Below are 21,725 nucleotides of genomic sequence, written 5' to 3'. Positions count from 1 at the left end.
AAAAAAAATATGTGAATTGCAAAAAAACTGTGGTAATGTTATAAATATTTGTCCAGCATCTGTTTTTTTTTTTACTATGGTGATAATTTGTGTATGAGGTCCCAAACTGCTTGATTAAATGATATAAGACACATTTTCCTTTGCTAAGACAGGTGGGATGAAGCTGTTAAGTATTGTTTTTTTCCAAATACATATAGTGTAAGTCACTGGTGTCAAAGTGGCGGCCCTGGGGCCAAATCTGGCACGCCGCATCATTTTGTGCGGCCCGAGAAAGTTAATCATGAGTGCCGACTGTTTGTTTTAGGATCAAATTCAAATGAAGAGCATAGATGTATATTACATTTCCTGATTTTCCCCCTTTTGAATCAATAATTGTAATTTTTTAATCCATTTTTTTCAGTTTTTAGTTCAAAAATCAATTTGTAAAATCTAAAAATATATATATATAAAAAAAGCTAAAATAAAAATTGTTTTAGAGCTATAAAAACGGAATATTCATGTCTTTTAATCCAGTTCTTTTAATCCATTTATTTAAAAAAATCTAAATATTATATCTAAAATGGTCTGGCCCATATGAAACTGAGTTGATGTTAATGGTAGTAAACCTGTTGGTGTCTGTAAAAGACCTGACTCTGAGATGGACATTTATCTTCCAGCAGGACAATGATCGCAAACATAAAGCCAAATATACAATGGAATGGTTCACAAATATATATATATCCGGGTGTCAGACTAGTCCAGTCAAAGTCCAGGCCTGAGTCCGGGACTGCTGTTCACAAATGCTCTCTATCCATCCTCCCTGAGCTCGAGCTGTTTTGCAAGGAAGAATGGGCAAAAATTGCAGTCTCTTGATGTGCAAAACTGATATAGACATAACCCAAGCAATTTGCAGCTGTAATTGCAGCAAATGGTGGCTGTTTATATTGCAATGAAAACAAAAAATGGAAAGTGGGTCATGCAATATGAAATGATCGTATAATTAGGCTTTGACAAACTAGAAGTCTCCTTTTAGAATTTAATAGGCCTAAACATAGTGTTTACTGTTGAGTGAAGTGCAGTCATGTTAACAGCAGTGAGTTGTGACAAAGTGTGAATACTTTTCTTAAATTGTTTGTACTTTTTTCTACACTTTAGACTTAAGATTATACTAGTTGGGGTTTTTTTTTCACTGCCACCCTAAACTTCCATATTTTTACTTATTTTGTCAAAGATGATTGTTTTAATTTTGAATTGAATTGAATTCAAGTATAATGAGATTTAAAGCCATTGTCACGTAGTGCACTATACAAAAACTCAACTTTTCAAATAAGAAAGATGGGACTTTTAAAAAAAAATTAAAAACTGATCTGCAGTTCTCATTTTGGCCAGAGTGAGGCAGTAACATTCAGACTTCCGCCCAGATGCTTTTACAAGTTTCCGCAATTTTGGCGAGACCATCAACGTTTGTAAAACTGCATCGGTGGCAAGATCTGCAACTACGAGCAATATGTCAAGGCATTTATTAAGATTGAACCCCAGGGTCTTCATCTCACCCCAGATTAGGATGGCATCCGATCAGGTACACCCGTGTTGAATTGTTGACGTAATGTCACTATTTGGAATTAGCTTCATCTTGCTAAAGGTTTAAAGACAACCTTGGAACTTGGACTCAAAGTACAACTGGATGCATAAATGTCGTTATAGCAATGTAATGTGAACTGACTTACACTAATCGAAAGAGTATGACTTTAGTGCAAATAATACTGGTTGTTCTGGCATCATGCCGACAAATACTATACGCCGTTTAAACATTTGACAAGTAGATAAACAACTCTGACAGCAAGAGTCAAAATAAAAACGAGTTTAGGTACAATACAACCGCGTTACATTTTTCTAGTTTTGTCAAAAAATGCATAGTACAAACCAAGGGTGTGGGATTTTTTTTATTATTAAAAAAAAAGTAAAGTAAATTTCCAGTCTCGTTATAGTTATGATTACTGCGTTGGCAATCAATGGGGGAATTTAATAAATTCGGGGTCCCGTGAAAGGCATAGAAACACACCATACAGATATATATATTTGAAAAGAAAATATGTTATTGAAATGTTATGATTTTGTGTGCTCCACTGGATCTCTGGTTTGATTTTATAGCTTTCCTGGTCTGTAAACACCAAATTCATCTGGAGAAGGATTATTTCATGATTAATTTAAAAGCAGTCTTCCCTCGATTATCGTGACTTCACTTATCGCAAATTCACTTCTTTGCCATTTTTTTCTGCTATTATTTTTTCAAAATGTGAAAATCCACGCTGAAACATGAAAACTACTCCCCAGTCTTCCGCTTTATACTAGGATTCTGAACTAAAGAAAGGAATCAGCTGGGTTGGGCTCCAGCACCACCCGCAACCCAACTGAGGATAAAGCGGTTCAGAAAATGAATGAACTTTAATCAATCCCATTCCAGCTTGGTGAACTTGGCAAGGGGGCAGGAAAAGGTGGAGGTGGAGGAGGTTCTGTGAGGCAAGCAGGAGGTGCATTTGGGAGACGAGAAGCAGCAGAAGAGGAGCGGTACTTCAGGTGAAACCTTTTTTCTTCAAATCATTCTTCCCTTTCACCTTTCTGTTGGTCATTTACCAATGCCCCCATCTAATCATAGGCAAAAGGAGAGGGAACAGATGGAAGCCCTAAGGAAACATCACACACAAGAGATTGAGCATCACAAAAAGGAGATTGAGCGCTTACAAAAGGAGATTGATCGCCATCAGGGCAAAATTAGACGGCTCAAGCATGATGACTGAGCAAACATTTTTTGTATCAAAACAATATCAAATCATATTTTACCCATATCTATTATAATACGTATACTTTAAAATTCTAAACTTACCAATAAACTCAGATCATCAATTCAAATTCAGTCTGTTGTGATTATGATTGATTTAATTACAGTCAAATTTTCTGTTCATGTGATAACAATAAGTGGCCTCGTGGACGAGTGGTTAGAGCGTCTGCCTCAACCTTTTGGGGTTGAGAGTTTGATCCCAGGTCAGTCTTAACTTTTGTATTTTGGGAGCTCATTGATCGTTGACTTTAACAATTAAAGGTTAAATCATTGACGGCGCCAGACATCCAATCCATTCTGATTGGACTAAAAAGCATTTACCGCAGTTTCTCCAAGTTTACATGTAATGGGCATCTGTCGTTATAAATGTTAGGCAATTTGTTAAGGACACCGTTTGTTCCGTTTCTTCAATTGAAATCAAAGGGAGGGGCACGCCCATCCAAGTATTTCATCCAGTTCTCGCGATATTTGCTCAGCGTTGTTCACGCTTACAGGCGACGAGACTCTTGTCTGAAAATTTGACTCGTGGGTTCGACACAAAAACATTGTTCTTCGAGTATTTTTTTTTATCCCTTCGCCAGAGACGTTAGGCTTTCAAAATTATAAAGCGCGATTGTGACAATTCCCGGAATCAACTTGGTAAGTGTTGCTAAGTATTGTTTTTTTGCAGTCTTTATGGCTCGTTTATGTTAGATTTTGAAGGTATCTATTGCAGAGTGCGGCCTACCTACTAGCTAGCATCCATAAACCCTACTCTTCGGCCTGAAAATTGATATATTTGAATATCTAGGTAGAACTCGAATATGGTTTCATGGACGTGCTAATATTTTTTTGGCCATATGTCCGTGGATTTTGTAAAAAACAAGCATTATTGATCTCGATTATTAATAAGCGAGTCGCGAGGGGGGCGGGACGGCTAGTCTGCTTTGGTAAAGCGATACAAGTAGGTTCCAGTATATTGTACTAAACCGAAATCTTTTCACAATTGTGTTAAGGAATCGTTCTTAATGTAATAATAACTGATATCATTCTATAGGAAAATATTCAAAGACAAAAAAATGCATAAATACCGCGCTTCATTGTCAACCTGCCGCTGCCTTGAGTTTTCATGTTTTAAGCCATCAAAATACCTTGTTATATTGCGCATATTATTATTTTTTTTTAATCTGGCATTTTCTAAAATAAAGTATTTAATCACCCTTGAAGTACAATCTGAAAATGTAATATTTTTGGAACATGATTCTTACAAAACACGGGGGAGAGAAAAGCCCTCACTGAAGGAACCCCATTCAATCAAATTTAAATCAGGAGAATGGCTGCCGCTGAAGTGAACGGTAGTTCTATCGTGGTGAAGGAGGAAGAAGAACCCATGGAAGTAGTAACAGGACAACTCACTGAGAGCTATCAAATGCTCATTAACTCAGGACTCTCACAGACTGTTGCTGAAAATCTAGATCAGATCTTTCAGTCAGGTAAGCGGCTATCTGGTGGTAAATCTGGATTTTCTCCCTATGGATGGAACTAACTTTGTCGTTTATTTCAGGCTTGGTGGCATATGCTGAATTGGATGAGCGGGCCATTGACGCGCTGCGCGAGTTCAGTGAGGATGGAGCACTCGCTGTGCTGCAGCAGTTCAGAGAGAGTGACCTATCGCATGTACAGGTACTGAAAAAAGTTTAACCCCTGTTTACTTTGCTACTGTTGTTTTTTTGTACTTTTTTGGGATGTGCCTTGTTGATGGGGTCTTCTTTCATGTAGAACAAGAGTGCTTTCCTTTGTGGCGTAATGAAGACTTACCGGCAGAGAGAGAAGCAAGGTAGTAGCAAAGTACAAGAGACCACTAAAGGACCTGATGAGACAAAAATAAAGGTATAGGAGTGTCATTAGTTTTATTTTTGTAGAAAATGAGTACATGCTATGCAACCGATTTCATGTTTTTCTTTGTTTGTGCCTTTCAAGGCCCTTTTAGATCAGACAGGATACACTCTGGATGTTACCACGGGGCAGAGGAAATATGGAGGCCCCCCACCTGAACAAGTTTACAATGGTGTACAGCCAGGGATTGGGACAGAGGTGAACACTAAATGTCCAACAAACAAAAATATCGATGCCATTAATTGCCTGAGGGTTTGCTATCATTCCTTGCTTCAAAAAAGATCATATTCAAATTCAAAAATATGTGCGTTTGTAGTTTTGTGAGCCTGATCTCCATCTTTGAAAATCCCCAACTAGGAAAACATGCTACTTAATCCTTAATTGCTCAGCAAAAAAAAAACAAATCTTTCAAAGTAATGCGGTTAAATCTTTTATGTTGGTTCAATTGCACAACAACAGCATTCCAGTGGAAAGTTTCATCTTTTAATTTGTCCATTGTGTCAAATTTGTGTTGGTTACCCAATACAACTGATTGTTAGATTTTTTTTATTTTTTTTTTACCATGTCTATATTTGTGACTTTGTCAGGTCTTTGTGGGAAAGATCCCAAGAGACTTGTATGAAGATGAGCTGGTGCCACTCTTTGAGTCTGCTGGACCCATTTGGGACCTAAGATTAATGATGGACCCGCTTTCTGGGCAAAATAGAGGTTATGCCTTCATCACATTCTGCAATAAGGACGACGCACAAAAGGCTGTGAAGCTTGTGAGTATTGTGGTTGAATCTTAGCGGAGATAGAGCAACTTTGTTGTAAGGATAGAATATGCAAGGTTTGCTAAATGTCTAACTTATAAGGTGAACTACTTATTGTTATTACAATAAAATAAGACAGAATAAGTGACATGTATCAAGTTAATTATCAAGTAAAATGACATACAAATGCTATAAATATTGGTACAATTTCTTATCATTGTGAGCTTCAAATACAAAGGTCGCTTCAAAGGCCTTCATAGCCAAAACTGCCTTACATTGTCAAACTTTGTTATTCTTACTCCAATATTGGTAGCCAAGTTTAGAATGTGATGTTTACTTAGTTGTTTACATTTTTTTTCTGGTTTCAGTGTGATAACTATGAAATCCGTCATGGCAAGTACTTAGGAGTGTGCATATCTGTGGCCAACAATCGTCTGTTTGTTGGCTCTATCCCAAAAAACAAGACTAGAGAAAGTATATTGGAGGATTTTGGTAAAGTAACAGGTCAGTTGAGGATCTTTGTTGTGTTAAAAAGAACTACCGTATTTACTCGCATATAAGTTGCATTTGTTATACAATGGCTGAATCGAGGGTACGGCTTATATGCGCATAAAAAGGTGATGACATGCACAAAACTGTAAGGTAGCAATCCCATAACACCATAATGTCATGATGCAAGACGATGCAGCTGATTCGGTCATTTATTTCAAAATAGAAAAAAAGACAATAAGAAAAAATGGGAAACAAAATTCATTTTGACATTTATGAAAGAAATTAAAGAAAAAAATGTTTCAAAAACTTGTGCCTGTCGGTGCTCGCTCAGGGCGTCACCAGCTTACTAGGGCCGCCATCTTACCTAGAGCGCTGTCGTCTCCCCTAATTAAACATGCTCTGACTGGCCAGATGCGAGTCGCATTCATTTTGAAATAGAACAAAATTCCACTTTGATTTTTTTTTCGTTTTATTTCTTGTTTGAAATTGACAACTTTTGCAGTCATATATGAATCATCGAAATAATTTATATATTTTGACATTAGAAACAATATGCCTGCCGTTGCATCTTAAACTTCTTGTAATAAAATAGTCATTTTTGTCATTAGAAAGCATTAGGTTCTCATCAAGATAGACTTATTTATTTTTTTCTAATTGAATAATTTGATATTTTGCATTTACAAAGAGAGCCATATTAAATTTATGGTATTGACCCTAATAATGTGCTTTTGATTTATGCAGTATCTCAGAAATACAATTTGTGATGGTTCCTTTTAAGATTTTCCTTTCTAAGTAAAAGATTTGTACTCCCTATTAAAACCATGAATATGGAGTTGAAAATTGTGCGTTGGGTGCGGCTTATACGGGAGAAATTGTAAAATTCAACAATTTTAAGGCTATTCTAAGGGTCCAGCTTATATGCAAGTACATGCGGTATTCTAATCAAAGCTGACATTGTTTGTGATAGCCTTGACCCTGACAGATTTTTTTAAATTTTGTTTTTAATCTTTCAGAGGGTCTTCAAGAAGTGATCTTGTACCACCAACCAGACGATAAGAAAAAAAACAGGGGATTCTGTTTTTTGGAGTATGAAGACCACAAATCAGCCGCACAGGCTCGTCGCCGCCTCATGAGCGGCAAGGTCAAAGTTTGGGGGAATCCAGTTACTGTGGAGTGGGCTGACCCTGTCGCTGAGCCCGATCCAGACGTCATGGCAAAGGTTAACCAATTTTATTTTCCCTCTTTAAAACAGCCTAACACAAAATTACAGTGTAGTAATCCCTCGCATATCGCGGTTTATGTAGACCAGACATGACCATGATGATCAAAATATTGCGAACTAGGGTCACCCTTATTATAGCTGCCTGTTTTTCTTTCTCTCACTCCTTCAGTGCTGAATCCTAGTAGCAATTGGCAGAGAGCGGAGTAGCTTCCGCTTACGAGTTTCAGCATGGATTTTCACATTTTTATAAACTTTTTTTTTTAAATAGTAAAAGCAGAAAAAAATCGCAAAGAATTGAATTTGTAATGAGTGAAGTCGCGATAATCGAGGGAATACTGTAGTAGATTCATTTGACCAATTATTTCATAAATTAGCTATGTTTGTGACACTACTGCTATAATCCACATAATCGGCATTGTACTTGTTATTCTCCTTTCCTCCACTGATTATACTTGCATATCTTTGATTTTTGGGGACTGAAATTGATTTAGATCCTATGTTGACTGATGTGTTGACAAAACTGTCTGTGGTGCAGGTTAAAGTGCTTTTTGTAAGGAAGCTAGCCACGGCAGTGACCGAAGAGCTCCTTGAAACGACTTTTTCTCAGTTTGGAAAGCTTGAACGGGTCAAGAAATTAAAAGATTACGCTTTTGTTCATTTCGAAGACCGGGATGCTGCTGTAACGGTGAGTTGGGTGTCCTTAACTTGTGATTGCTTTAAGAATTAAAGTGAGATGACCTTCCCTAATTCTGAATAGGCTATGGATGAGATGAATGGGAAGGAGCTTGGTGGAGATGAAATTGAGATTGTCTTGGCCAAGCCTCCTGATAAGAAGAGGAAAGAGCGCCAAGCAGCTCGACAGACCTCGAGGTCTACAGGGTAAGTTGGAGAGGGGCGGAGGAGAAAGATGTCTGACCGGTTCTTTGAATACAAAACCTGACATAATTTGTCTTTGTAGGTATGACGACTACTATTATTACCCACCTCCACGCATGCCTCCCCCTGGGCGTGGTAGAGGCCGTGGTGGCCGTGGGGGCTATTCATATCTCACTGATTACTATGGCTACGAAGAACAATACGATGACTACTATGGTGGCTATGACTATCATGACTATCGTGGTGGTTACGAAGACCCATACTATGGCTATGAAGATGTATACAGCAGTAGGGGACGTGGCAGCCGTCCTAGTAGGGGTGGGCCATCACCTTCCAGGGCCCGTGGTGTACCTACCACCCGAGGCAGAGGGGGCTACTCTCAGAGAGGCCCTCTCCTTGGAGCGCCGAGAGGCAGCCGAGGTGGGCGTGGAACCCCATTCCAGCCACAGAGGGGCCGCGGACCTCGCGGGCCCCGGGGCAATCGTGGGGGCAACGTCGGAGGCAAGAGGAAGGCGGATGTCTACAACCAGCCCGATGACTCCAAGCGCCGCCAGACCAACAACCAGCAGAACTGGGGGTCCCAGCCCATCGCCCAGCAGCCTCTGCAGCAAGGGGCCGACTATTCCGGTAACTATGGTTACAGTAATGACACCATGGAGTTTTCACAGGATTCTTATGGCCAACAGTGGAAGTAAAGACACCATAAGATTTTGGCTATGCGACGACAACAACAAAAATTGATTGGCCGTATTTGTTGATTGACTTTTTATTCATTACCCCCCATTAATTACATAAAACCTGTGTAGTTTAAGTATTTAAAAAAAAAGCACCCACAATTGGCTTGATATGAGTACTCGTATTTTGAATGGTTAAATAAGGAACATTAAGTTGTGGTGAATAATTTACAAAATGAAAAAAAAAAACAATCCTGTCTAATGTTACTTTTTCCTCCTGATTACCTAAAATCCAACAAACACTACCCAAAGTGGACATTCATTGTCATTGGTCTGAGAAGACATCCAAAACAAAAAGACATTGCCTTGCAGGACATTGGTGTCCATGTCCTTTCCCAACTCCCTCTTGTACTCTCTTTTATTTGTGCTTCTTGTAGCAAAAAAAAAAAAAAAAAGAAATCACCAGGCATGTAGGTGGCAGGACACTGTTGTAATTGAATACATCTTCCATTTTTTATAAAATGGACTCACTACACTACGCAACACAAGTACATGCTACTCTGGGCTAGTGTTCCAAAGAGGAAACTAGTCCAAAAGTGATGATGTTTGCTGTGTGTGCTGCGTATGTGCCTGGTGTATTTTAAGCATCATAGTTGTTTAGGGACTTGCTTGTATATAAATGCCTATGGTTAGAGCTTCAGAACTCATTTTTTGTTTTCGCAAAGGTGGAGAAAAGAATCCACAGAGGACGAAATCGACATTTTGTAAGTGTATGCTTAGCATTTCTAGACTCCATTCAATTGTAATTTTTATTTTGAATTGAAACCGTCATTTCTTGTTTTCTTTCAAATTGCCCAATAGAATTTGGTTTGGCTTACCTTAAAAGCCAATAGCCGTTTGTTCTCTGATGTTATTTGTATTTATAACTTCTCCATTTGTTCCGTTTCAATAAAACTCAGCTGAGAATCATTCGATTGTCAAATTTTCAAATTCAAGTCTTTTCCCATTCAGCCACATGATTTAAAGCTCAACCTCAATTCTCATATTGGATGAAGATCTTCAAATTCTTTTGCCTCAAGGAGAATCAGAAAGCTGCAATTGGTATGCAAAACCGGATAAGAGAACCTAATTGTGTTTGGATACATATTTAAAGAGGATTTTAACCCTTTATTACTGCCGTCAATCTTTGTGCTTCAGATTTTTTTCTTAGCCCAGTTCTTAAACCATTAGCGTCCTTTGTGGGGACAGATGTACAGTATATTTTGTGAGCTTATGTGTGGAATTCAAAATTCTTGGAATAATAATAGGCCACATCTATAGTAATCTATAATTGCACTTTTGACATTTTCAGTGATAGTGCCAAATTAAAACATGTTTGCCGTTGACTAATTGAATTGTTATACAAATTCACTGCGCCAAATGGAACATTATTACAAAAGCTGAGTACTATTTAGTTGTACAGTACTGGTACATCTAAATATACTTGAATATTTTTGACAAACAGTTGTCAAATTCAAACTAATCTTCATCTGGACAGTCTTTTTTTTTTACTTCAGAATTTTTATTTTGTACTCCTTTGTCTAATCAAAACTATTATCCTTGATTTACTGATGAGTACTTTTTATAATTGAACCATGGAATTAAAAGCTATTTGAATTTCAGATTTATTCAGATGTATCTAGATGCAGGAAAGTAGGACAGTTCATTATAGGATCTTCATTCGTATAGAAGGAAAATATGCATTTCAATAAAGTACATCTGTCCACAATGGCAAGTTTTGACAAGTTCATATTAAAATACCAATTGATTTTACCTTCATATCAGCTTATCCATTCCCTTGAAAACACCAAGGATCTGACTATGCCAAAAAAGGGTTAAAATTCTTCAAATTCACAGGTTCTTCAGAAACAAAGCACTAGCAAATGTTTGCGTTTTGATTATTGTGGGGATCCATCATTTTTTCTTTTGTTTTACATAACTGTCCTCTTATTCCAACTTACCCAGGTGGCGGAGCAATGGGAAGGCTGGGCCGCTAGAACGAAGGATTCACCGAACGGTACTCCAGGGTGAGCTCGCCGAGTCTCCCCTCTTGTACCTTCTACTACTGTACACTCGCAATCCTGCTTTTTTCTTCCCCTTTTTATTCTTTCTTGCTCTCATTGAAGGCTTTTTAATTTTGGAAATCAGTAAGCCTGCTGGGTTTTGAAAATCTGTGAAAATGATCTTACTCACCAATGGGAATCTAACAGTAATTGAGACCTAAACATGCTTAGCGACTGTAATTGTGAATGAGGTACAGTATAAATGGGGCGACCTTGTGGATGAGTGGTCAGCACGTCTGTCTCGCAGCTCTAGGGTCCTGGGTTCAAATCTAGGTCAGTCCACCTGTGTGGAGTTTGCATGTTCTCCATGGGCTTGTGTGGGTTTTCCCTGGGTACTCTGGTTTCCTCTCACATTTCAAAAACATGTATGGTAGGCCTATTGGGCACTCTAAACTGCCCCTAGGTATTGATGTGTGTGTGCATGGTTCTCCGTCTCCTTGTGCCCTGTGATTGGCTGGCCACCGATTCAGGGTGTCACCCACCTCTGGCCCGGAGTCTGCTGGTGATACTCTCCAGCAACCCTAATGGGGATAAAGCCGTTCAGAAAATGAGATGAGTTTAAATGGGGCGAGGTAATATTTTCTGTCTTTTGCCGCTAGGGGAAGCTGTTTAACATGTGAATGCTTTCATTGTTCCTTTGTGAGATGCTGCATTTGCTTTGCGTCTTCAATTCCGGTGACACAATGATTTATGTGACCTTAATATGAACTAAATAAGCTGTTCTTGCATTTGCTCAGTTTCCGTGCTTGGAATTCTTGATGAGAAGGGGCTAAAATGGAGTCCGTGTGAAACAGGATGTAGCTCAAGATGGTGGTTGTTCGCTATATTACCACAAGATGGCATAAGTTAGCTCCACAAGGTAAGGTTCCTTTGTTGCCAGTGTAACGCGTAGCTTCACATGTTTTGTTGCTGTAAAAGTCATATCACCTTTAAAAAAAAAATGAGGAATTGTGCTTTGTATGCTTTATGCCACCAGGTAAAAGGAGCACAACCTTTTGGAGCTACATGGAGAAGCTTATATTAAAACAAGTGAGCAATGGGTAAGATGTAGTCTTGATTTAGACTGCAGGTTTTTGTGCCCAAATCCATTTAAATTGATATATACACGCCTAGTTATATCAACTCAACCAGCTCATATCTTATGTTGCTGTTACATTGAAGGTCATTAACCAACCTGCAAACTCACTGGCTGTGAATTTTGCATAAAGTACTGAAAAAAACATGCACACAAAAGCCAGGTGGTAATTTAACAGTAATATAAATATTCAATGTTTCATATTTTTAATTAGTTGAGAGCCCTTCATCAAACAAGCACATGCAAACCTAATTGATTTTAAACGAGGATATCTTATACATCTGATGTTGTATAATGACACTGTTGAACACAACATAGTATAGATTAATTTGCATTAGAGAAATATATGAAAAAAATTCAGACTTAAATCCAAATCTAGAAGAGGCTTGATTCTTTTATTTTTCTACACTGTTTATTATATTACAATGGCATCCCAATTGTCTCACTCATGTCAAAAAATTAAATTGAATTCTCACTTGATCCAAGAGATGTAAATCCAGCGTTACACATTGAGAGCCATGTTGATATATTTCAGTCCTGATTAAAATACTTCTTTGTTTGTTTTGTAGTGGAGAATCTCCGCAACATCTAAGAAACTGTCATTCATGACAATATGTGCCACTAATGACAGTCTGGGTAAGGAAAAATGCATAACATTGTCATAAATGTAGCTTTCTCCCTTTTCTACCATTTTTAAAATATTTTATTCACTATAGTCCTAACCGTGGCCTGGCAGCTTGAGTGGTTGGCACGTCGGCGTCACAGTTTTGGGCTCTTGGGTTCGAATCCAGGTCAGTCCACCTGTGTGGCGTTTGCATGTTCTTTCTTGGCCTGTGTGGGTTTTCTATGGGTACTTCGGTTTCCTCCCATGTTCACAACACATGCATGGTAGTACGATTTGGATACTCTAAAGTGCCTCTTGGTATGAGTGTGACGTGGATGACTCTTTATCTCCTTGTGCTCTGCGATTGGCTGGCCATTGAAACAGGGTGCCCTCCATCTATGGCCCAAAGTTAGCTGGTTTAGGCTCTATCACCCCCCGCGAGCCTACTGAAGACAAAGCGGTCCAGAGAATGAATGAATAATCATAACTTTTTTTGTATCCTGGCTGTTTTTAGGGTCACAGGCAAGCTGTGGCTAAGACCAAGTGATGCATGCCTGTGATTGGTCACTGGTGCTCTTCAAGCAGCTTCTGCAAAGTGCAATCATCTTGTTCAAATGAACTGTAAAACATTCTTTTTTTCTTTTAATTTGACTGGATATATTTTGTCTCTTTTGTATTTCTGGCATTTATACTGAGTAGGTAATCAAGTCAAAATAAATAATATATGAATTTGTATATATAATGTAGTATAAATAATATTATAAACTTTGTAAAAATAACTGTTAAAAAAACAGACACTTTCACTAAAGGGGTTTTATAAAAGTGATGTGCTTTCTTCTATAATTTTTAAGACCATTGCAGCAAATTTAGAGCGAACCAGATACTATACCTTAAAATGGCGAGTGTCTGTTTGATGACCCGTAGGTGGCGCTACACCCGTGTCTTTAGTAAAACGTATATTCAGATTACTACTGTTTTACGTAAATTATTTTTGGGAAAAAATGGCAATTACTTTAAGAAATCTGGCATACGCTAGTTTAGAACAGTGCCACAAATATAATAAAGAACAGCCTTGCTGTATTCGTTATTTTGTTACACGTATTGTTGTAGTGTAAGTGTGTGTTCAACATCTAACCACTCGTGTGTTTGGAAGAAGAAATCGCTAGTCCTTTTGTTTTCGGCATAGAACCGTCATGAAATGCTAAATATGGACAATGTGGGGCGGGAACGGCGTGATCACGTGATTGGTACGTTCAACGTAAATCGAAGCAAAGATGGCGACGAGTGGTGGCGAGTCTTCTCAGGCTGTGTCCGATGACTTGTTCCAAAACTTTTATACAGAGGTACGAGGAAAAAATGAAACATATACTTTATTTATTTTATTTGACACAGTACAACACAAACCAAGTTGAATTGTTTTGTATTTTATTGGCAACCAGTGGGGCTTCAGGGAGGCATGAGAAACCGCTAGCGACGAGCTAATTATTGTCCAAGATGGAGTGGTCTATACTATCACAAACAATAGTTACACCAGACTTTTGTACAGTTTTTTAACGTACTCTTGTTAATTTGCGTTCTCAAGTCTGCATTGAAATGAAACCATGCAAGCTTGTTAGGTCACGTTGATCGATGACTCCATTCAGCGTTTCAAAACAGTCATGTTTTTGGCTAGCATGTTGTTTGTGCTGCGTCTTTCTACTCTGGATTACTGTTTTTATTTCAATACATCTTTATGTGTTATTTCACAGGTGAAACAGATCGAGAAAAGAGATTCTGTGTTAACCTCCAAGCAGCAGATAGATCGACTACTTAGGCCTGGCGCGTCCTATTTTAATCTGAATCCCTTCGAGGTAAACCTTTGTATTCATTTAAATTGCTTTATGAATGGGCTATTCTGTTTACATTTCACCCAAATTGCCCATTTGTTTGTTAATTGCTGTGTTTAGGTCCTGCAAGTTGATCCCGATGCAACTGATATTGACTTGAAGAAAAGATTCAGAGCGGTAGGTTAAATACTCTTGCATTAGGGTTTATAGTATTTCAACAAGATGCAATTCAGCACATCTATTCTGTTTTCTGCAGTTATCCATCCTAGTCCATCCGGATAAAAATCAAGATGATGTGGAGAGAGCACAGCTAGCATTTGAAGGTATTCAAATACAGTAATTTAGAAGCTTAATGCATTCCGGGACTGAGCTCGTGTTACAATTTACTCGTATCTCAAATAAAATGTTCCCATATAACAAAGCTAAATAGGATAAGCCCGGTGGTGCGAGTGTTTAGAGCGTCGGCCTCACAGCTCTGGGGTCCTGGGTTCTAGTCCAGGTCGGTCCACAGCTGTGGAGTTTGCATGTTGTCCACGGGTCTACGTGGGTTTCCTCCGGGTACTTTTGTTTTCCCCCCACATTCCAAAAACATGCATTGTAGGCTGATTAGACCCTCTATTGCCCCTAGGTATGGGTGTAAGTGTGCATGACGGTCCGTCTCCTTGTGCCCAGTGATCGGCTGGCTACCAATTCAGGGTGTTGTCCCCCGCCTCTGGCCCGGAGACAGCTGGGATTTGCTCCAGCACCCCCCGCAACCATAATGAGGATAAGGCGATTCAGAAAATGAGATGACAGAAAAACTAAGTACAAATTAATCCGTTCCCTCTTTCAAAAACACCTAAAATATGATATTACAATGGAAAAACATGTTTAATATTTTTTCAATTTGTTACCTATGCTCACAAAGTAACAAATACCTATCTAGTGGTTATGATCTGCAATAAAATGTGACATTATCGTGTACAGTATTGAATGGAGTTGGCGGAGGAGATACTTAACACGTTCAGTTTACTGCACTTTTGTGATACTATTTAACATAACATAAACTTGAAATATAACTTAAATGAACTTTGTTTACTATACACACATTTAAAATGAATATAACCTTGTACTATAACCCAGGCAAAGATGTTAACGTATTCCGAGTCGGAACTAGCTGCTTACCCGAGCCTCACAATCGAGTGTATCCTCAGTTTGTTTTTATTAAAAAAATGTACAGCTTGAAAAGGACAATTTAGCTAGCGGCCGCATCATTTGCTTATATGTCAATTTTGTCTCGCATCTCAAGGCAAAATGTGCTTGGAATTTTCTTCTCATATGTTAGGACACTCTTATATCAAGGTATTACTGTATAAATAAAAAAAGAATATTACATTTTTTAATAATCCTTCATGGTGCACATATTTTACTTGGTGTGTTAACACAGTGTAGTGTCAATATCAACAGCTGTACATTTTTGTCTTTGCTTGTTTATTAGCGGTGGACAAAGCGTACAAACTCCTTCAGGATCCAGACCAGAAGAAAAGAGCTTTAGATGTGATTCAAGCAGGAAGAGAATATGTGGAGCATAATGTGAGTGGCCGTCGTCATGATTTATTGTGTTCAGTGTTACTTTTTACTTCTAAAATTAATTAATTCCAGAACTTGTTTTGTAAAATGTATTCTTCATAAGTAAAGCAACATTTTAAATGGAAATTTCTAGTTCATTATAAATGTCTTTAAAAAAAAAACACCCAATAAAGCTAAACCCTTTTAAAAGTGATTACAGTCCCAATTTTGTATGAAAGATGTGAGAAACACGAGGGAAAATGATAAAATAATTATTAATGTATTAAAATGAATTAAACATGCAAAAATATCTCTTCGTGTTGAAGTGTAAGCTAATGTTAGGTGACAGACCAACCACATAAACACAAGAAAAAAACTTCAAATTATGAATTCAAAACCCCATTCAATTTAAAATTTTTTTTTTTTTACACTCTTCTATTTTAAGATTTTTTTCTGTTCTCATTTAATTTTTTACCCATTTTATTTCCACTACATTTGACCTTTTTAGGTTAGTGTTCTCCTTTGCAGCTTTTTTTTAATAATAATTGACTGTCTTCTCATTCAGTGACTATTTCTTTTTTTAAATCACAGTGAGGCCCGTACTGAACAGTAATTTGCATATCAGTGTTTTGTAACCTGAAATATTCATTTATTGAAGCATTCATAAGTAGAGGTACCACAGTATATTTAATTAAATAATTCTCCTTAACAGTTCTTAATCTAAAAGGATGACTGTTTTTATTTTCCAAACACAGGTGAAAGAGAAAAAGAAACAGCTGAAAAAGGATGGGAAATCTCAAATAGTGGAAGAAGATGATCCTGAAATGGTGAGTACCAACTTTCAAATTTATAATAATTAAATCAATCCTTTTAATGTAAGTAATACATTTTCCCTTCCAGTTTAGGCAAGCCGTATATAAGCAAACAATGAAACTGTTTGCAGAGCTTGCTATCAAAAGAAAGGAAAGAGAAGCTAAGGATATGCATGAAAGGTAATTCAGTCAATGCCACTTTTTAGGAAGGAACACAAAAAAAAATCAACTTTTTTTCCTCATCACCTGCAGGAAAAGAGCGAGAGAGGAAGAAATTGAGGCAGCGGAGAAAGTAAAGCGAGACAGAGAATGGCAGAAAAATTTTGAGGTAATTTTACAGTTTGATATTGTCATTGTGCTGCGTTTTCATTCTGGCAATCATTTCAAAAACACTCCTAAGGAAACAAGAGATGGGCGTGTGGATAGTTGGAGAACGTTCCAGGCTAAAGGCAAGACCAAGGAGAAGAAAAATAGGTCATTTCTCAAGCCCCCTAAAGTAAAGATGGAACAGAGGGAATAATGTGAAAAACGGGACTTGATTAACTTAAAACCAGTTGTACCCTTCCTTGTATTGTATCCCTTACTGTCTCATTTTGATGTTTTTCCATTCACAATTTTGGGTCATGCAGCCTCATGTAAGTAAAGTAGTGCATCTTCCATATCATACAAAAGAAGGAAATGGTTTGTGACTTTATTTTTATTGCAAAACACAAAATAAAAGTAGGTTTTGAGATGCCAATCTCCTATGTGTCCATGTCACTATTACATACACATGGCAGCTACTCATCCATGCATATTTAATGTCTTCTTACTGCAGTTTGGCATTAGTTTAGATGACGTCAGGCCAGATGAGGTGGATTTTTTTTTAGGTCCTCTTTTGGAGCAAAAAAAAAAGATTGTCTTTGGGTTACATGATTTTGCACTGGTCTCCTGAAGCTGCTGCAACAGCTGATCCATTGACACCTCCCATCACACCATCCAAACTGAGACCCTGGAATGCTCCAAATAGAGAATCTTCCTTCTTTGACGCTGGCTTTCTGGTGGTGGTTGTTTTCTGTGTGTGAAAGAAAAACTTAAGAAAAAATATAGGGTGCATGAAAGGTGTTTTTGTTGGGGTATTTGCTCTTCCAATGTTAAGTAGAGTCATTTTTGGAAAGCCCATTGGTTTATAGTTTACTGTGGGTGATTCACCCACGTGCTCTTAACGCTACTACTGTATTTTCAGGACTAGAAATTGCACTTTTCATAGTTTTGCTGCACCTGCAACTCAGTTGTAAGTTATTTTCCCTCCCACCTACCTGAAAAGAAGCCTTTTTTTGGTCAGTTATTTAAATAATCTATAATAACATGCATATTTAGCCATTTTATCACTGTTACTTTAATGTATGTTTGTTGTTGGTTTCCGAGAAAATATTGCTACCGCCCCAAAAAAATGCGACAGTACTGAGTTATATATACTTTAATTGGTTCATTTTCATTTTGTGGGTTTTGGCTAGTGCAACTTATTTTTCAAAACTTAAGTTTTTTCTCTAATGACTAAAAACAGTCACTTGCTCCATTTACTCAACTTTTAAATTGCGTACAAGCTGCACCCTTAAAACCGTTATATTTTACAATTTCTCACGTATAAGCTACCCACGGTTGACAATTCCCCCCCCCCCCCCATATTAATGATTTTAAAAGGGAGTAAAAGTGTTATTATGAAAAGATCTTTAGAAATATCACAGGGTATCTCTGAGATATGTATGAATCAAAAGCACATTATTAGGGTCAATATAAGTCAGCAATTCATCCAGTAATGTTTGTTTCACTGCAAAACAGAAAATAACCAACAAATAGTAAATGTTAATTTGCCTGAAATCTGGTGAAAGAGTATAGGAATGCTGTAAGTCTTTTGCACATATAAGCGGTACCCCTGATTGAGTCATCTTTTTTTTTTAGTTACAACTACATCTTATACGCGACAAAATACGGTAACTGGATAGTTAAATTGACCAAACATTTTTCTTTTAAAATTTAAGCAACTTTAAGTGTTTTGAATGTTCCTGCAAATAGGATGATATCCCAGGAAAATGGTGAAAGTCGGCAGGTCAGAACAGACTTGAAAGAGTCATAGAAATGATTATGCTATATAGCACTAAAACATCGAACAGTTGGGTTGGTGAAAAGCCAAGTAAATAATTCCCACATACCCGTGGCAAGCAGTGATGACTCCTGAAGTGAGTTTTCCTGACAAATCGTTCAGCATTCTTTTTGGCGAGCACGGCCTGCTGCCGTTTCCTTTGAGACAAACAGCAGCATTAGGTACAGCACGTGGCCAAAGGGATTATATACGTGTGAGCAAAGACCTTGTTAGGCTAAGACTGTCTGGCCAAAACATTTGGCCGAGTCAACAAATATAAATAACCTAGCTCGTGGAAGCCTAAACTCGGAAGGCAGTCACTCAAATGAGGCTAATGGGTAAATTTTCTGGGAAACTTTGGTCTTCCTAAGAGATATACGTGCATTTTTTGTGTTTTACAATTTATAAAATGATGAAATTACTAATTCTAATTGAATATTTTGTTTCCACACCCTGTAGGACGATGTAATTTAGAATTTTAATTTAATATCTTTAATTTTTTTTTCCTGAAAAAAATCTGCGAAGCTCTGCAGGCAGCAATAAGTGGAACGCGAAGTAGCGAGGGTTCACTGTAATTGGACCTTGCAGTCAAGTTTTTTTTTGTTGTGGTCAATTAAAACACCAAAACTACAGATTAATACTTTTAGAAGCACTTGATTAAATAATACACATTTTTTTTGTGAACAATGCGTTAATCAAATAAACTTTCCAAACCCACTTTTTGGTATATTATGTAATATTAGAGGATCAGACAATTACATATATGGTTTCGCAGTTCTAATGACTTGGTGGAAAAACGTGACGTTCATTTTACATCCGTTTAAGAAGGTTTAATTATAAAAAAATAAACACTTTTCGATGGGACAGTCTCAGATTATCAACTGTGGGTTTTTAACTTTATCATCATTGTAAACTGGGGATTTACTGTAAGCAATTTTTTTAGGTACCTTTACTATATTTCAATTCGCCCGTCATTCATTTTCTGAACCGCTTATCCTCAGATTACAAACACCTAAATTCCGCCAGCAACTGTGTTTAAAGTGGAGCGGAGTAATTAAGGACTACAATAAGTATTTATGCCCTCTATTTAAATAGCATTGGAATCATTATAAAATACTACACAATTACGAGCAGCAACTACAACAACACCCTATTTATTGATTGGGGACTTAAATAAATTAAAAAATGCAGCTAAGTTGGAGGAATAAATTGTATTTATGACATTTGTTGAGGTGATTTAATATATATACATTTTACAGTTTCTTAATCAAGTTATCAAATTATTTTATTATATTTAAAAAGCTCCCCTGTGGGATAATTTAATGTTTTTTTTTATTTTTGTTTTTTTCAAATGTTCATTTGCTTCATGATATTTGGTTTAAACATGTTGAACCACTTTACCTCTCTCTCTTCAAGTCAGCCTGGTAAACTCTTAACCAGTGTGAGTTTGGAATTTTCTGGCCTCCACAAGGCAGACTTCGCCGCCTGCTTATGCTTCTTCTCCGAGTGAAGCTACTTCTGCGGCCCATGTCCACTTTTGGCGTAGAGTTGCTCTTTCCAGGCGTATTGGTGCTGGTGAATTGCTTGAAGGGGGAACTCAGTGAGAAAATAGAATCCATTTTCAACTATCTGATTCCCAATCTGCGTTTCAGATTTTTTGGGACCTGCAAAAAGGCAAACCTAGGAAAGAGAACACACATTTTCAAAAGTGTTTTCATTACAAAAACACAAATATAAGGGGTATGTTTACCGTCTCATACACTACAGTCAATGTAACTGAACTGGAACTTGTCCATTCCAAAGCAGTCCAAGAATTGAGTGTGTGTGAACGTGTGCGTGTATCCTTTTAAGGATTTGACCAATAGCGTCAGTGTGTCTTAGTGGCTTAGCAGAAAAAAAAGCAATCCTGCTTATCCAATTAAACAGCATGACAATTAAAGCAAAAACATTCAAGCTGAGGACGGCCAGGCGGAAGAGTGGTGAGCGTGTCGGTCTCACAGCTCTGGGGACCTGGGTCCAAATCCAGGTCATGTCCAAAAGTCCAAGGTGGGGGGAATACTTTCACAAGGCAGTGTATATATATGTATGTATATATATATGTGTATATAAGTGTATGTATGTATATATATGTGTATATAAGTGTATGTATGTATATATATGTGTATATAAGTGTATGTATATATATATATATATATATATATATATATATATATATATATATATACATACATACACATGTGTATATGTGTGTGTGTATATATATACACACACACGCAATGCATATAAACATATACACACACAACACATATATGCATATATATACACACACACAACACATATATGCATATATATACACACACACACACACACATATATACATATATATACACACATATATATAGAACCACCCACCTATACACTCAAGGAAAAACGGGGGCAGTGGGTGACCTCAATGCAGCGTTGAACTGACACAATGTAGCAGATGGGAAAGCTTACTTGAAAGAGTCACACCTGTCCAAGCAGATCTTCTTCCTATATTGAAACTTCCGGTGCTGATTAAGTGAGAGCAGTACCTTAAAGACGTAGATGAGGCAAAATTAAAGAGATGTAAAATGGAGTACTCTGCAAATGTTATCAGTTTACCCGAATACTTGTCAAGTTAGTGAATGCATGCAGAAAACAAACAAAAAATGTTAGTTTGGAAATATGATTTCAATTCTGCTAAGTGGAATACTGGTCATTCTTACTCCTATCTTGACGATTTAAAATGTATTAGTAATAGTTTTTAAAGTCTGTTAAAGGCAACCTTTGTCTCATTTCATTTTCTGAACCATGTTATCCTTGTTAGGATTGGGGGGAATGCTAGAGCCAATCCCAGCTGTCTCCAGGCCAGAGGCGGGGGACACCCCGAATCGGTGGCCAGCCAA

General features: G+C 37.5%; 4 protein-coding genes and 1 long non-coding RNA gene across 5 annotated transcripts; 4 read left to right on the top strand and 1 right to left on the bottom strand.

The window, feature by feature from the left end:
* The first annotated feature begins 1,383 nt into the window (after positions 1–1,383).
* On the top strand, positions 1,384–2,889 carry atp5if1a (ATP synthase inhibitory factor subunit 1a). The gene is made up of 3 exons (XM_077743353.1): positions 1,384–1,558; positions 2,444–2,556; positions 2,636–2,889. Exons 1-3 carry the CDS (start codon positions 1,487–1,489, stop codon positions 2,775–2,777), a joined length of 327 nt encoding a protein of 108 aa, XP_077599479.1. The 5' UTR covers positions 1,384–1,486; the 3' UTR covers positions 2,778–2,889.
* Positions 2,890–3,289: 400 nt separating this feature from the next.
* Positions 3,290–9,678, top strand: LOC144214728 (heterogeneous nuclear ribonucleoprotein R-like). The gene is made up of 11 exons (XM_077743352.1): positions 3,290–3,457; positions 4,127–4,290; positions 4,362–4,480; positions 4,577–4,687; positions 4,778–4,891; positions 5,281–5,457; positions 5,814–5,949; positions 6,951–7,156; positions 7,695–7,844; positions 7,917–8,038; positions 8,118–9,678. Exons 2-11 carry the CDS (start codon positions 4,131–4,133, stop codon positions 8,728–8,730), a joined length of 1,908 nt encoding a protein of 635 aa, XP_077599478.1. The 5' UTR covers positions 3,290–3,457; positions 4,127–4,130; the 3' UTR covers positions 8,731–9,678.
* Positions 9,679–10,450: 772 nt separating this feature from the next.
* On the top strand, positions 10,451–11,888 carry LOC144215048 (uncharacterized). Its single transcript, XR_013330339.1, has 3 exons — positions 10,451–10,775; positions 11,549–11,670; positions 11,788–11,888. It is a non-coding gene; the product is annotated as an uncharacterized LOC144215048 (long non-coding RNA).
* A 1,804-nt stretch (positions 11,889–13,692) lies between these two features.
* dnajc8 (DnaJ (Hsp40) homolog, subfamily C, member 8) lies at positions 13,693–17,415 on the top strand. Its single transcript, XM_077743894.1, has 9 exons — positions 13,693–13,833; positions 14,239–14,340; positions 14,437–14,493; positions 14,573–14,639; positions 15,794–15,888; positions 16,620–16,691; positions 16,765–16,856; positions 16,929–17,004; positions 17,077–17,415. Exons 1-9 carry the CDS (start codon positions 13,765–13,767, stop codon positions 17,194–17,196), a joined length of 750 nt encoding a protein of 249 aa, XP_077600020.1. The 5' UTR covers positions 13,693–13,764; the 3' UTR covers positions 17,197–17,415.
* LOC144215103 (uncharacterized) lies at positions 17,359–20,641 on the bottom strand. Its single transcript, XM_077743895.1, has 4 exons — positions 20,549–20,641; positions 20,200–20,478; positions 18,869–18,956; positions 17,359–17,730 (listed from the first exon to the last, which is right to left on the bottom strand). Exons 2-4 carry the CDS (start codon positions 20,415–20,417, stop codon positions 17,584–17,586), a joined length of 453 nt encoding a protein of 150 aa, XP_077600021.1. The 5' UTR covers positions 20,418–20,478; positions 20,549–20,641; the 3' UTR covers positions 17,359–17,583.
* Between the last annotated feature and the right edge of the window lie 1,084 nt (positions 20,642–21,725).

The sequence above is a fragment of the Stigmatopora nigra genome, chromosome 21, assembly GCF_051989575.1.
Source record: "Stigmatopora nigra isolate UIUO_SnigA chromosome 21, RoL_Snig_1.1, whole genome shotgun sequence".
In the NCBI taxonomy this organism is placed as follows: domain Eukaryota; kingdom Metazoa; phylum Chordata; class Actinopteri; order Syngnathiformes; family Syngnathidae; genus Stigmatopora; species Stigmatopora nigra.
Note: the sequence above shows the minus strand (reverse complement) of the source record. Positions and strands in the feature narration are given on the sequence as shown.